A 15,903-nucleotide genomic window follows, 5' to 3' on the forward strand; every position below is an offset into this window, starting at 1 on the left:
GCCTTGCCTCCACGTGGGCTTGGACGTCACCACTGATGATTATTTTCAGAACACATGCCAGTAAATCCAGCTCATTTATGCAGCCTAAGCATCATTTGGGCCTGAGAGCAACCATCTCAGCTGCCAAGATACTGATTTAAACATCTCTGAAAGAAAGCGTGGCTTTCCTATTTGCTTCCAAGTTAGTTGCCCTTTCCACAGGTAACAAAACCCTAACCCACAACTCTCTTAATGAAAACACCCTTCTCCACAAGCAGAGGTACCCAGGGACCTGAGTTCCCTGGAGCAGTCAGCCACTGCATGATGGCTTGCAGCTGTTTCTGGTGACTCTGCTGTGGGTGGTTTAACACTCATGAGGGCACACCACATGGTGAACTCACTCTCAACATGACATAATTGCTGTCTTCGGACAAAATAAACACCTCAGAAACACAAACAAAGATGTTTATCGTAAATAAAAAATCATATTCACATCATTAAGTCTTATGAAATAGAAAGAGGTCATTTTGCAAGTTGTCAAGCATCCATGAGCACAAGGGTTGCCATTTTCATCAGAACAGCTGCCTGGAACATGCATATATTTATCTGAATGTGGCCAGATCTTTCTAGAAAGATCTTGATTTCACTGGTGACATCATTCTGACATTTTCACAGTTTCATTTGTTCCCGATCTGGCAGTAGAGGGTCATAGAAAACACCAAACCAAGGATCTGGAAAACAAAGATATTTCTGGTATTACTTGGCAGTTCTGGAAATCAACTGATACACACCGGGAATATTTTGTTTGCAAATGTCTTGGATTTATGCAAGGCTAAATCTGCTATGCAAAAGATTTTTTCCAATGTGCCTCTTACAGAATAGAGACATTTAATGAAGTCAGTATATACCCCGGTAAGACTGCAGATATTGTTTCATTTATTGAAAAGATGGATTGCCTCTGTGCATGAAGACCCCTGTATCTGTGTGCTTAAAATGCAGTGGAGCAGCAACTACAGAGCAGTTGAAGAATTTTGGACAAAAATTGAGCATTTTATTTTCTGATAAAGTTAGAGGAATGTTCATTGTGTATTCTAAGGGTTGTCTCCCTTTGAAATCTCTCTTCTTTTCCACTGTCACTCTCTTCTGTGTAACCATATGTGCGAAGTGTATGTATGCAAGTATATATATACACGTGCATACTGTATACAGCTATAAACCTTCCTCACTGTTTTGAGTTGCAAATGATCATGCAACAAATATTTTATATTTATCAGTAATGCACTTGGGATAGAAACAACAGTGAGTTCACTGAAGAAGCTGTTACGTGAAATAGAAAATTCAATAGAGTCACCTTCTGTACTGGGAATTACTGCGTACAATTCCATGACGTGTGGCAGACAGCTGGTGAGATCAGATCAGAAAGCTTCCTTCTGAATTTAAAGTTAACCAGTCTGTGAAGGTGTTCCACAAAAGTGGAAAGCGCCCAACTGACCCTTTTGAAGCCGTGAACACTGACATACTTCATTTACTTAAGGAAGAGACAGAGAAGAGCATATGTAGCACAGAGGTACAGCTAAGACAAAGGGATGGACTCACACCTGGGATAAACTGACAAGGCTTCCCTGAAATACCATGCCCACATTTGCACTTGCACCCAAATGAAACTGGGCCCTTCTTATATGCATAATTTTCACTAGTAGGGTGAGCTGAAAGCAGTAACAGCTCACAAGTGGCAAAATGAAGCAGGCAGAGGGGAGAAGAGCACCTCTTTTTGTCCGGGATTTCCTAGAGCAGAGAGGTGGTTAAGCAAGTGGCCTTTGATTTGCAATTGCTTGAGTTAATATGGAAAGGCTAAATGTTTATCAAGTGTAAATTGCTATCTGACAATTTGTGCTGAGTCTCATATTGCTTATTCATGTTGTTTTCTAATCCTTTTATGACTGGGGAAGGCAGCCAGCACAGAAAATGCCAGCTGGAGAACAGGAAAGAATGATGGCCAATGAACTAAAGGCTACAACCCACATAACTGCAGTAACTAGAGCAAAGTGACTTATAATTTGCTTTAGGGATACAGATGCAATTTTACACTTCAATTATATTTTAAGACCATTTAATATCAGTGTATTTCACCTATTTTTCCCTCAAAGTAAGCATATGGGTGAGAGACCTGACTGCCCACATATAGTTCCTTAAATACCAGAAAGCCTGTGCTGAGTAAGAAGTTGGTGGCCTGTACACTTCCAGCGCTGCAGCTGCATAATTCTTCCCCACTTATTACTATTTTCGTGGAAATACAGTTTTGAATTGGGGCTCTTGCCCACTCTTCTGCCGTGAGGAGCAATCCTCTGCCAATGATGTTAAGAAACATTTGCTTTGAGTAACAGACTGAACTCGCCACAGCATCTTTGTCATTTCCGTTTTCCCCTCAAACATTGACTGGTGGAGAGTGAGGGTGGAGGAAAACCAAGGAGGAAGAGTGAAAAGAAAAAAAAATGACCGAAGAAAGCGTCATGATGAAATCCCCAGATTCTTTATCATTTTCTCATATTCAAATCAAAATCAAGTAACTGACTGGATAGCCTTACTTCTTTTCTTCCTCTCTTCAGAGAAAATCTTGCATGTTATTCTTCAGTGTATAGTGAGGAAATTAAAAGAAACAGTTCACATTCTCTGTAGTTTTTTTACACACAGGAATATATGGAGCATCACACGTGTGCACTCAGGCACATTCATGCGTCATCTTGATGCTTAAAGTTTTAATGCCTCAGAATTATAATTTTGTACCAAAACTTCTTAATGATAAAAATATGTACTCTAGGGGCTAATTTTTCTTAGGAGATTACTTTTTCCTCAAGAAAAGATAAGAAAGAGGAGGAAAAATCTGTCTATTCTTCGTCATGTCTTCTGGCGCCGTTTATTCGCGCACATCTCTGTACACAGGGCTCAGTGTCAAGACACAGCCCGGCTTCAGAACTAGAAAATTTTTTTTAAGAAAATCTCCCATTTGATACACCTATAAAGGCAGCAGGGTGGTCTGATCTCACCTGAAGTCTGCAGCTCAGCAACCATATACTTTAATGAAATATATTTATATGAATAACAGTAAGGTTATAGCTAAGGTGAGAGGTGGTTTTCCCTAGTCTATTAATTGAGCAAGCCATGTGTTTTAATCCCATTCCCAATGTATTTCCAAGTAGAACATATTGCTTGTCAGCTACTAAGTATTTTTACAGTGTTCACTGGTACCTCAACAACAGCCAGTCCAAAGGCGATTCCCATAATTATGACCAGATTGTCTTTAACTTGTTGCATAATCACTTCTCCACAGGACTGAAAAAGAAAACAAAATTATTAATTATAGGTAAGCAATATTATCTTATAGGATATAGGAATAATAGGAATGATAGGAATATATAGGAAAACATAGGAATATATAGGAATGCATCTTCTAAAGTACTCTCAAACTCTCTCACAATAAACACGTGGATCTCCTCCTTCTAGTTCTTCTAAAAATCTCTCAATTAAGCTGACTCATAACTGCACTGGATTTCAAACTTCGTATTTATCATACTTTTTTTTTTAAACTTTCAAATTTTGTTTGTGAAAATCTTTTTTCTCATATCAGAAGAGTTGGATGTCTCTACTAGCATCTCACATCACCATGAAATCTGTGTGTTCATATGAGCAATATCTTGCACCTGCAATAACTTCACAGATGGTTTCTCATGTGTCCTTTGAGGGCTTGCCTGAGGCTAAAAAGACATTAAAGTGTGGCCAAAACACCATCTTTGTATACATCTTATTTCCAGATTGAGTTCTGGTATCCTCTACTTAACCAGATTGTTTCATTGCTTTAAAATAGTATTTGCTTATGTGGAACTACACGAGGAGGAAATTACTGCTCAGGCAGGACCTGATTAAGGAGCTGTGCAATTAAAGAATTATACAACCAGAACAGACATTTGCTAAAATCTGCTTGGTGCCAGTGCATACTGGCAAAATTTGCACTACCAGCTTTCTAAAACTTCAATTACTCTGTGCTATTCAATTATTTTGTGCATTTCTTTTTAAATATTTTTTTCATATCCATAGAGTCCAGATTTCCTTATAATGAGACAAGCAAACTATGAAGTTTGTTATTTGAGATCTCTACTGTCTACAAGATACTACTCTTCTAAGTGTGCTTTCTTTTTGCTTGCCACCAGATATTTTGCCTTATTATATTAAGATTTTCAAAAGTCTGTAGTTGTAAGAAATCACTCTTTGAATATTCTGCCATGAATCCCACTATATGTAAAGTTTCTTTCCAGCAGAACCTGTAGAATGAGTGTGGGTTTTTTATTTAAAGAATTATAAAACCCCAAGGGTCTTGCATTTAATGTGTTTGATTTTCAATATACCTTAGCATTTTGAAAGTCTCTAAGTCAACCAGTCTACTAGCACAATGAGGCTGGAGGGGAGCATAGCCTTCGGAGAGAGGAATGAGAGCCAAAGGGCAGCTGGTGTGCAGCTCTGACCCAGGGTCATACCCTGACCCCAAAGTCAGTAATTGTCATCAACAGTAACCATGCAGATTGCTAAGGGCCTAAAATGGAGAGATCTCAACAAGAGGAAGGAGCAGAGTTATGGACAGTCATTTCTTAACAGATGGCGGGGGTAATTCTGGCTAAGAAAGAGAAAGCAAAACTTTGCCTTTTCAGAAAGACACAGAACTCCTGACTAGGCCAGTCACCAGAGACAGCCTTGGGTTAAAACTCTTTGGAAAGAGGAGTGAACATTTTTCTCACTTTTTTATAGATGTATCTGCCTTTATGGTTGACACAGAGGTCTGATGATGATGGGTTCTCCACTTCACATTGACAGATGTCTTTTTGTTTGTCAAAATTTTGTCCCCAGTCTTCAGGTCCGTTCTTCAATCCGCAACATTGGTACTGCAAGGAAGGAGTAAATGTGGAGAAGAGTTTAAAAAGATGTGATTTTCAGTATAAAGAGAGAAGGTGAGAGTAGGTGATAGGAACAACAAAAAACAAATTTTATTTCACCTTTTTCAATGTGGAAGTTTTCCCAAATTGGTATATCACAAATACCTTTTACATTCCTATATCATTTATAAGAATGTAAGTGCATTCTTTAAAAAAATAAAGAGAGATAGGAGAAAAAAGACCAGATTTTCAGTAAAAGATGCTCAAAGAACATAAACATTCTATAAAGCTAGTAATTATCGGTGCCAGAATGGAATTAGAACACTGGGTATAGTATTTTTTTTAAATCAAGCCTTCTTTCTGTAGGTTGTACTTGCAGAAGGTAAGTTGCCAGCTCCAGTAACATCCACATTTCACATCTTGAAAAGCCAGGCTGGAAATGTAAAATTCAGGCACATAAAACTCTGAAATCTAGAAAAATAACCTCTTTGAATGATGGTTATCTCTTTAAATTGGAAATAGACTGAGGAGACCAGGGCTCCATTTGGGGTTTGTGAAACCTTAACCAGGTGCAGCTTCACTTCATGTTCCTCTATATTCAAACCACTAAAGTTCAGAGGTGCAAACTTGGGTTTCAGGTCCTCCCTCTATTAAAAAGCAGCTGAAAATGTTCGCATAATTTTGTATAAAAGCAAAGGCTGTGGGACATAACACAGCAGTCCTGTTACATTTAAAAATTAATGCAATAATTAGGGGATTTTTCATTTTGCTCATCTCTCCAGAGGGCTTATTATATCAGAAGAAATAAGCTGTCTCAGGAGCAGAGGACAAGGCTAGAGATGGAATGTGAAAGGAGAAGTGGAAGTAACATAACACCTAAATATTGTTCCTCGTTTGGTTTTCTTTCATACAGCAGTCTTTAAAAACATGAAAATTAACTTTATGTCAATCCATAAAAGCAATCACCATTAGGGACTAAAAACCAGAGCAGCAGGCATTCTGTCAGTGTACAGACCCGGGTACCTGCAGGAGGGGAGGGGTGTATGCTGTCAATGTCATCAGTGAGATTCCAGGGTGTTCTCTGTGAGATACCCAGGAGCAAGCTCACACTAAGCATCCACCATCTGGGGTCTTGCAGGATGGGGGCACCAGGAAAAGTGCAAACCCAATAAAAATAAACTTCTCGTCATATTTTCTTCCCTCTTCTAGCACAGTAAAGTGTGGCATTTAATGACTTCATAGCAGTAGGGTACTCCAAATCAAATACACTCCTGATGTTTTCCTAATCCCTGGGGTAAACGTTCCTTAAAAGTACTGGAGAGTTCTTATTTGGGATATGGTGAAAGATCAATGTTCCTTCAGAAGGGAAAGATGTAAGAAAGGGCCGTGCAGTCCTCTCCTAAAAGAGTTTACCTGACTGCCAGTCTTACTTGCATGGGGTGTGTCCTTCTTCATTGCTCTTATGGACGGCACTGTTGCCCAAAGAAATCATCACAGGCAGACCCTGTCCTATCAAATGAACAGAAGTCCCTTCTGTGGTGTTTTGACTTGCCTTTAAGTCAGACTCTTTCATCCCCAGGGAACAAAATTCAAATCTGCAGCAGAGTAGTCATAAAATGAAGTGGAGACAGATACCAAAGATGAGACAGATAGAAACACCCCCTTCAATTTTTACTGTTTAATTACCATTTTCTGCAGCTTCTGGAACTCTTCCTGATACTCGGTATATTCTCCTGTAGTACTTTGCAGTGCACTCACACCTTCGTTTAGAGTAAGGTTAAAGGCTTGTTCAACCTGCAAGTTAAAATACCTTATTAATTTTTTAAGAAGAAATAAAACTATATGAAGACATCAGTGAAAATATAGAATAATACTGTACCTGAGGTTTGTACACTGCTCCTAAAACACCTGCTGTGACCTGAAGAATCAGTATCAGAAGTAGTGCAATGAAAAACTGTGAAAAAACAAAAGGGGTAGAAAAACTATATTAGTTTTGATCAAGGTGATATAATTTATTTTAAGTTAATATTTATCTTTCATGTGCTTGAATAACCATGTAGGTAGAATGATTTTCCAGTCAAAGCTGCTCCAACTATTTCTTCTTTGATGATAAGAAAAACTGGTGCTCAAGACAGAGTGTGCTCAGATGGTGATCAAAACAAGGCACACACCAGAACAATGTCACGGTAACAGTGTGTAGGTGAGAGTTGGGCAGGAGGACAGGGAGGACATTCTAAGTGAGCCAGCAAAGAGAGGGCTGGGAATTTAGAAAATTAAATAGAATAAGTAATGGGTGAAAGCTGATGGAGGGAACTTTGATGATGGCTGGATGGGAAAAAAGCTAGTGAGTAACATGCTCAAATCTCTCTGGACCCTGTCCTCTTGCTGATGAGACCAACCATAATTTTTACCACAACAGAATATAGAAGGGGCCCAAACTCAAGGTGAGCAAAGAAAACACAGGATTATAATCATGCTTTTGGGTAAATTAAACGGTGCCCATCCTCATTTGATACTTGCAGGTACCCTATCCATCACATGTAGCTGTGGCCTGTTAAAGGTAGACAGATGTTTTTGTTTCCTACCAACATCAGCATGCACCGGCTCTCCTTCACAGCACCGCAGCACCCGAGGAACCCAAGGACCATGATGATGGCACCTACGGCTATTAGTAGATTCACTCCTCCGAGCATGCTGCTGTCTATCCCCTGAAAAGAGGGAGGAAAAACAATCTTTCAGCTACAAGAAGGTCCTCCTAAAAGCATCTGTATTCCCCAAAGCAAGATCATTATTTTGTAATTGATAAATATACTGAGTTGCAAGCTATGGAGAAATCGTGATCCATAAATAAACAAAGCTCTAATGCTCTCTTCTCAAATGTTGTGGTGGAGAGCTTTGTAAAATCTGGGTTTTTACGACCTTTGTTTCTGCACAAGATGAAAATCAACTTTACAGAGTAATTGAATAAATATAGATCTTCTGTCTTTAAAGTGGCTTTTTAGTTGGTTTTCAGTCAATGAATCTTTGCTTTTTACTGGAAGTAGGAGACTTGATTATCTCAAAATCTCTCCTACATTAACCCAATGTTAAAGAAAAAAAATCTCTGTTTGTCATTAGGAGACCAGGAACATACTCTATGACTGTTCCTGAGAGAACACTTCTCAGAGTGATGCTGCATATATTAGAGAAATACTTAGATGTATTTTCCGAGGCAGATTTTTTTTTCCTGTTTTCTTTTGTTTTCTCCCAGGCTTGATCTCTAATATTACCCTCAGAGATGAGAACTTTATTTTGATGTGTAATGCATTCAACTAAACAATTCATATACCTCAATATTATTAAATATCAAATTATTCAGTTCCCACAGGACTGACTAAGGCCAAAGGCCTAAAGAGAGAAAAATCTTCAAAGAATATTTTCCAGTGATACTGGTGCCAAGATTAGCAAAAATGTCTGGAAGTTGTCACATTTATCTTCTAATGGAAATTGCAAAGGTATATAGACAAGTATAATTTGAAGAATGTGTTGTCCTTTCCCTTTCCAAGTTGGACTGAACCTCCTGTTATTTATTCTTAGAAAGCTCTATTCATCTACAGCCAAATCCTTATGGTCTGCTCAATTATTACTGAGGCAAAACATACATTGGTTTTGAATGGGAACTTTGCATGCCTGGAGGCAAAAATGTGGGAAAATGCTTTCAGTTTTGGTCCTGACTCTTAATTCATAGGTTTTTGGGGAGTAATAAGTGTTGCTTCAGAAAAGCAGTCTGACACACATTTAAATATTCTTTTCTGAATAGGAAATCTCTCAAAAAAAATAAGACTTGGTAGTGGTTTTGGTTTTCCAAGCTCCATTGCATCATATGAGCCATCATACCAGAGACAGTCAAGTATCAAGTATGGCAGTTTTAGCTTTTAGTAAAATGTTGATTTTGGAGTGAAAGTTGTGATTCTTCCTCTTCCAGAGAAGAGAATGGCAGAGCTCTCCGCCGTGACCTGATTTACCCAATGACACAGTGTCATCTTGAACCAAGTTCTCTTGCATCCATGCTCTGCCAGACATGAGACATCTGGGACTGGCTAAGGGTAAAGTGCCATCAGCCAAATGGCAGGGAATGTACAAAGCTATCTTCTTACCTTCACCACATTTTTATTTCCAGGTGGGAAAATACTGGTTTAAAAGTTGTTGTTCTTAACTGACAGACTGTGCTAGAGCAACAGGGGAGTTATCTGAAGAATTGCAATGTAATCTATACTAAAGGCTCAATCTGAAAGCTGAAAAAAAATATGCTTCCGTGTGACACCTGGTTGTTTTTTCTCTTCTCTGGCCAAGAAGTCTTTTTAGAAATAGAAGAATGCAAATTAAGCTTTCAAATTAATTTGCATTTCTATGTCCCAAATTGATTTTAAGAATGTACTGCTTGAACTCTAGAGTCAGTGCCAATGGTACTCACTGGGCAAAAGGGTCCACAGGACCATGGGGTCTTGGAAACAATAGGACCGACCCCTGCTGCAGGTCTGCAGGATGGAGAGCTCCTCAAAACTGTATTTTCCCTAACTTTGCAGAAAATACAAGTCATGATATCCAAAGTAATCTAATAACCCATACAAAAAATGGGTCTTTTTCCTACCCTCCAGGAGGAGTTTTAGGACACTGTATTCCTAGATTCTTGGGCATTTAAAACTCTTTATATATAAATATGAGGAGAAAAGGATAAGGCGTTTTTAAGGAGCTGTTTAAAATTGAACAGAAAAATCCTTTCTCCCTTTCAAAGTTGCAGTTTCTGGAGAAATGAGAATTGTGTTATTGAACATAGTGAGAAAGAGAAAAATATTCCTCACAAACATCAGGAGTAACCCTAGGAATAAATATGACTATACTATTCTAATAGGGAAAAGCATGGAAAAGACTATGAGCTGCATGTCTCCACATTATTCTCTCTAACACCAAAATCATTAACAAAAGCATAATTATTTTTCATTGGAGGTGAGAGACACATTTTCAAACAGAAATCTGTGTGCATCTGCATGAAACTACATTAATAAAATTGGCAGCTACTTCTCATAGTCATGTATCTCTGCTTGCATCGATCAATTTATCTGACTACCCGCACCATGATGTTTCATCTTAACGTCATAAAATGCATTCCTCTTCACCCACACAAACCACCTCAACACAAACATGGAAAATTTGTGGAAATGAAGATGGGAAATTAAAGTATCTGCAGTAGTTTCCACATTTTACATGGTGCTGGTATGACTGCATGTATTTACCTGCTGAGCACTGGTAACACGCATCCATATAGAGAATCCCAAAATAATGCAACCACACACCTGTGAGAGAAAATAAAGACAAGTTAGAAAGGTCAGCAACTTTTTTACTAACATTCAGTATCCAAATGGCACCATATGCTGTCCAAACTTCTGAAATCACTTGTTTGGCAAAGCAAAAGAAACATGAATTGTTGGAGCAGAGAATATTGATTCATTTCCAGGAAAGTTCGTAAGTGTAGTTAAAACTTCAGGTATGCACCAAATCCCTGATGTTTCCACCCCAGAGGACTGCACATTTACCTGATGATTTATACATGCGTTTGGGAAGCACACAGAAATTCCTTCAGATGAGAGAGAAATATAAATTGCTATTGTATGTATAAAATATGTCTGTAAAGAATGTTGTTTCTTGAATAATGGAAACATGAGACTTGATAAGGGGTGTTTGCATATCTGCTGTTTCTAGCCTTATTTGGGACACATATCTGGAGACATTCTCTATGGTAAACCTAACAGGAAAAGTTCTAAATAAATTCTTTTTGCTGTTTCAAATGCAGCAATATCTCACCATCTCCAACCCTTAGAACAGGTCTCATAAAATGCCTAGAATATATGTTCCCATTATAATTTTACAGAAAACAGACAAGTACAACTTGAGCTTGTAATTATGAATGTTTGACCAGCATGACTTTCCTTAAGATGTTGAAGTCAGGGAAGATGAATTACAGGTCCAGATACATTCCTTCATTTCTAGTTGTGCTCCTATTTCATTGATGATTGAGGTACTGTTCCCCTGTGTGCCAGTCACTCTATTCCTAACCTTGCTGATGAAGCTCACACAGAATTTCTCTTTATTAAGTGTTGGGCATAGGTAACCAGGAGGTTGCTCAGGTGTGTGGATTGTGCCTACTGAGATGACTAGTAGGAAAGAGTCCTCACTGAGGACCAGGGACTAGTCAGATTTATAGTTATCTCCATCCGCCATTAATACATCATAAATGGCCCTGAAATTTTATGAATTTCCCTTGAAGGCTGGGACTACTGAAATTAAAATAGGGTTTTTTAAACGGTTTAGATATTTTTTCTTTAAAAAAACTTTCCCCACAGAAGTTTTCATATAATATTCAGTATCAAAGACATTAATGACCGTAGCAGATCATTGAATACAGAATAGGGCCAGCACTCAGCCATGGGCACCACACATTTTCCTGCTCTAAGTAAAGCTCCTATAAGTACATTTTAAACATGAAAAAGAAACTTGTACAATCAATGACAACTATAACATGTTATCAGATTTAACTAGAACTCCCCACTGAAACCTTTTGAATCCTGCTGAATTTGCCTAGAAACTGGTGGTATATCATAGGACTGTACATTTCAGTCTTGTTCAGCAGCACTGTGTGAATGATGTGGCTATTACTAGATAACATGGGCTTGCTGGTGTGAAAGTTTCGACTGAAGCATCTATTGCTACAAATCCAAAGAGAGCTTTTTTTGTTATATAGGACCTCCCATTAAAATACAGCCAAGTAGTAGAAAAAAAATTAGCTAAATGCACAGGAATACATCAATCAAATGGGAATGCTACAATATTTTCTCGATGTAAAAATAGAAACATCATTTATAAATCAAAATTTTAGTAAGATGTGCACATATTTTAATTTTTAAAATAGAGTTGGTTTAGGTTGATAAAAAAATGCTCAATTTCAGTAAAATCTGTTTGTTTCTAGTTATTTTCATAATACACAAAGTGTACAAAAACACATAAAGAAAAATTTTGAAATAGCAAATAAAAATAGTCTGTTCCCAAGGAGTCCAAGTGGAACATGTCAAGTTTGCTGCAATACTCCATCTTAAAATTTTCTTAAAATAAACTTTCAATTCAATAGACTTTCATTCCAGGAAATTTCATTTTTAATGAACTGCTAGTGTTTTCTGATGGGATAAAATTAGCTTATTTGAAAATGTCTTCACCCATTTTCCAAAAATTAGATGGCTATCTTATTTTTGCTGTAATCCTTGATAAAGAATCAGTGATCATATCTCAGTCTCATAAATTGAATAGCAAGAGTACTGCTGTCCCTCAAATTTGGTTGGTCCTTCTCAAGATTTCAGTTTTGGCATGAGGAGGAAATACAACTCAGTTGGTTAAATCAATATCACCTCAGATGAGCCTGACATAGTGCTGATCCAACAGTATATTAAGGCTCTGCAATTCTCATACACACAAATACCAAATTTGTGGGGAATTTCCTCCACTGGCACACCCTTTTCAAACAGTAAGTTGAAGTATAAGAGGAGGAGCTTTTACAAGGTTGTTTCGGTTAAAGATAATATTTGACTGGCATACTTCCTTGAGACACCTGAAATGACAGCTCTAGGCAGGTCCTACAGAGAATGAGGCCTCTGGCTCAGCAACCTGCTAAGCTTGTCTTGCTACTTCAGGGTGTGAAATATTCACATAATGGTTCAGAGAAGGGGCCACTTTGTAGATGGGACTGCAAGTCTGGTATTAACAGCTGATTAAGGACTCTGTCACTAACCAGGTTGCTTCAAACAAGCGTCAGACATCAGTATTCAGTGAAAAAAAATGTAATCCTACAATTTTGCATGATGTGGAGTAGCAGAAGTTGACACAATGAGGACAGCAGGTGAGGCTGGATATCCTGCAAACTCCAAAGAAGGGAAAAAAGAAAAATCTGATATGTGTTAGGTTTAATGCACAAAACTGACAAGGATTAAGGACTGTTCGAAACTCCATATAGGCACCCAGTTCCAAAGCACAGGTCTTCAAAAACCTGCAGCAGTCTGCTGTTTTGCACCAAACTGGGAAGATGAAAAACTCTATTTGTGTGCTGGAGCCCAGCATGGGGCTCATGGGCATGTAGATGCCCAGGGGACACACATCATGTAGTGAAGCCATGGTCAATTTGCAGAGCTATCTTAGACTATTCCAGGGGTTACACATTTAGTGTGATACTGCATGAGCTGCTTAGAAAATGTCATCAGAAGCCTAGAAAGCTCATTCCTGAGTCTTTTAAGAGAGGACACGCCCTGAGAGATTGCAAAGGGTGTAAAATGAGAACACCAGGTGAATACACAACTGTCATTCATATCTTTTTAGGTCAAAGTCACCTTCATTTCCCAGTATCAGTAATTTTCCACTTGTTATCTGCCTTGAGTACCAGAGAGAGCAGCTGTGGGATGAATGGCTGTAAAGTCATCTCTGTTCCCTCGACTTTACTGTTGCAGTTTAGTGATTTCCATGAATTAGAGACAGGAATGTGAACCAAAAAATTCTGTTTCATTATATTTCTGTCAGGCCATAGTGTTCTCCCCAATCTTGATCGTGCTAAACTAAACATCTGCCTAAAAATAATTAACCGTAGCTGCATTCCTTCTCTGTTTCATTCTTCCCTATTTTAACAGGGCTAAACACCTTCCCTGAAACAGTGAACCACTGTTGCATTCTTGTCCATCTCTGTTCCATCGAGGCAGGCACATGCACAGTGAATGCTCTCAGCATTTTCTTCCTCAGAATACAGTATAGGTTTTTCAACTTTGGTATTAAGATAGGAGGAAGTTTGTTTCACACATGCTTGTTTCAAGACTCCCCCAGGATCCCACCCCTTTTTACTCCCTAGGAAATCCATACTGTCACTGGAGGCATAGGACACTAATCCAGTGTTCGTTCTAGAAGCAGTTTGGAGCTTTTCTAATCTAGTCTGAGACATTTGTCCATGTTTTAGCTCACAGTAAACACAGATGAATGTGAGCAGGTGTGCTGGTTTTGGCTGGAGTAATTTTCTTCACAGTGGCTGGCATAGGGCTGTTTTTTGGTTTTGTGCTGAACACAGGGTTGATAATGTAGAGAAGTTTTTGCTATTGCTGAGCAGGGCTTACATCAAGTTTTCTTTCTCCTTTCATACTGCTGTGCTGGTGAGGAGACTGAGGGTGCATGGGAGGTTGGGAGGAGACACAGCCAGGATAGGTGACCCCAGCTGACCAAAGGGACATTCCAGACCATTTGACATCATGCTCAGTAGATAAAACTGGCAGAAAGAAGGAGGAAGGACATTTGGAGTGATGGCATTTGTGTGCACAAGTAAACACTTCGTACAATGGGGACCTGCCCCCATGGAGATAGCTAAACACCTGCCTGCCCATGTGAGGCAGGAAATTAACTATTTCTTTTGTCTTGCTTACATGAATGGGTTTTCTTTCCCTGTTAAACTGTCTATTTGTCAACTCACTAATTTTCCAGCTTTTATGCCTTCAATTCTCTCCCCAGTCCTGCTGGTGGGGGAGGGAGTGAGTGTCTGTGCAGTACTTTGTTGCCGGTTGGGGTCAAACCACAAAAACAGGAAAAAACTTCCTGAGGAACAGGAAGTGAAATTCAGAAACTTACAGATTCTGTTAAATACCGTTGCATAAAAATTTCAACATAAATGTAAAAAAATCTTCAATCTGCCTTCATTAAACTGAAGGAAGAAACTGGGGGAGACAATCCAAACAATCACTGGTCTGTCAGGAATTTCTTTGTGAGTTCCATAAGTAATCAAAGAATTTGGGCTAGCCACAAATTTTCCAAGGCTACTGTTTGTGGTCCCTTTTGAATGGTATCACCTTTTCACTTGAAAAAAATCCCTTGAGGCAAAGCCCATAATATGGCTAGTAGTTCCGCTTCTGGTTTCAGTGAACCCCTGGTGAACCTGACAAAGCTCTGTCAGGAAATCTGACAGTGAGGCTGAACCATGAGAGAAATGTTCTTTAACTCAAACCTTTCCAGAGTTTTCAGGACCTACCTGGAATTCTTGCGACCCAGCTGAGATGCGATAAGGAGACAAATGCGGTTCAAATAACACCCAAAACCTGCCTGCTGTGCTGTATCAGCCTTGGTACAGCTGTGGCAGTACTGACAGCACATACATTCTTAGAAAAATTTACTGCCCACCATCAGAAACTAATTATAAACTAAATGTAAAGAAAAGAACCACAAAGAAGGCTACGAAAACCATTTATCAATTAGGAGGCTAAAAATTCGAGTAAATTTTCCATATTTTCTATTGCAACTGCATTTTCAGGATCTTGCATGCAAACAGCAGCAAGAAAAGGAAAACAACTGTGCATTGTTATTGGAGAGTCTGTTATCTTCTGACTGAGATGAGTGATGTCCCTTGACATGAGGGGCACAAGATGAACAGGGAGACAGATTTGTAGCTTGTCTACTTTTGGATGCAGAAGGGAAAGTGTTTAGATGGAAAAAGACAAAGGGAAGGGCAAAAGTTAAATATATTCTCCCCTCCCTGATTTAGAATCATACTCTGGTTCCACTTATGCTCTATTTTCTTTACAATTTCTTTAACTGCAGTATTCAGATAATGGGGAACACATTTCCTACATCATTAATAACAGTTTAAACACTAACTTACCCAAAAGAAAAAGTTGAAGATGAACATGGAGTACTTCATGCATTTGCTTACACCCGCCATTTTCAACAAGCTGAGACAAAAACAAGTGCTGCAAAAGAAGCTTTCCTGAGAGTTTTACCACGATATAAAAGTTGTTCTTGTGTCTTCAGAAAAGCTCTCCAAAGTACGTCAAATACACCGTGCTCTGCTCCTGAAAGCAAATGTCACGACGAAGTCATCCACAATTGCTTAAATAGTTCCTTTATCACAGGTAAATATTAACCAAGCATTAGGGAACACTACCAGCTATTATTACCA

General features: G+C 38.7%; 1 protein-coding gene across 1 annotated transcript; it reads right to left on the bottom strand.

Moving 5' to 3' along the window:
• Positions 1-591: 591 nt before the first annotated feature.
• Positions 592-15,666, bottom strand: TSPAN8 (tetraspanin 8; the record flags this gene model as incomplete). The annotated part of the gene is made up of 8 exons (XM_084206112.1): positions 592-710; positions 3,226-3,309; positions 4,767-4,910; positions 6,588-6,695; positions 6,781-6,855; positions 7,487-7,609; positions 10,175-10,234; positions 15,607-15,666. The coding sequence occupies 8 exons, from the start codon at positions 15,664-15,666 to the stop codon at positions 657-659; spliced, it is 708 nt and encodes a 235-aa protein (XP_084062238.1). The 3' UTR covers positions 592-656.
• Between the last annotated feature and the right edge of the window lie 237 nt (positions 15,667-15,903).

This window comes from Fringilla coelebs (genome assembly GCF_963513975.1).
Source record: "Fringilla coelebs genome assembly, chromosome: 5".
Classification (NCBI taxonomy): domain Eukaryota; kingdom Metazoa; phylum Chordata; class Aves; order Passeriformes; family Fringillidae; genus Fringilla; species Fringilla coelebs.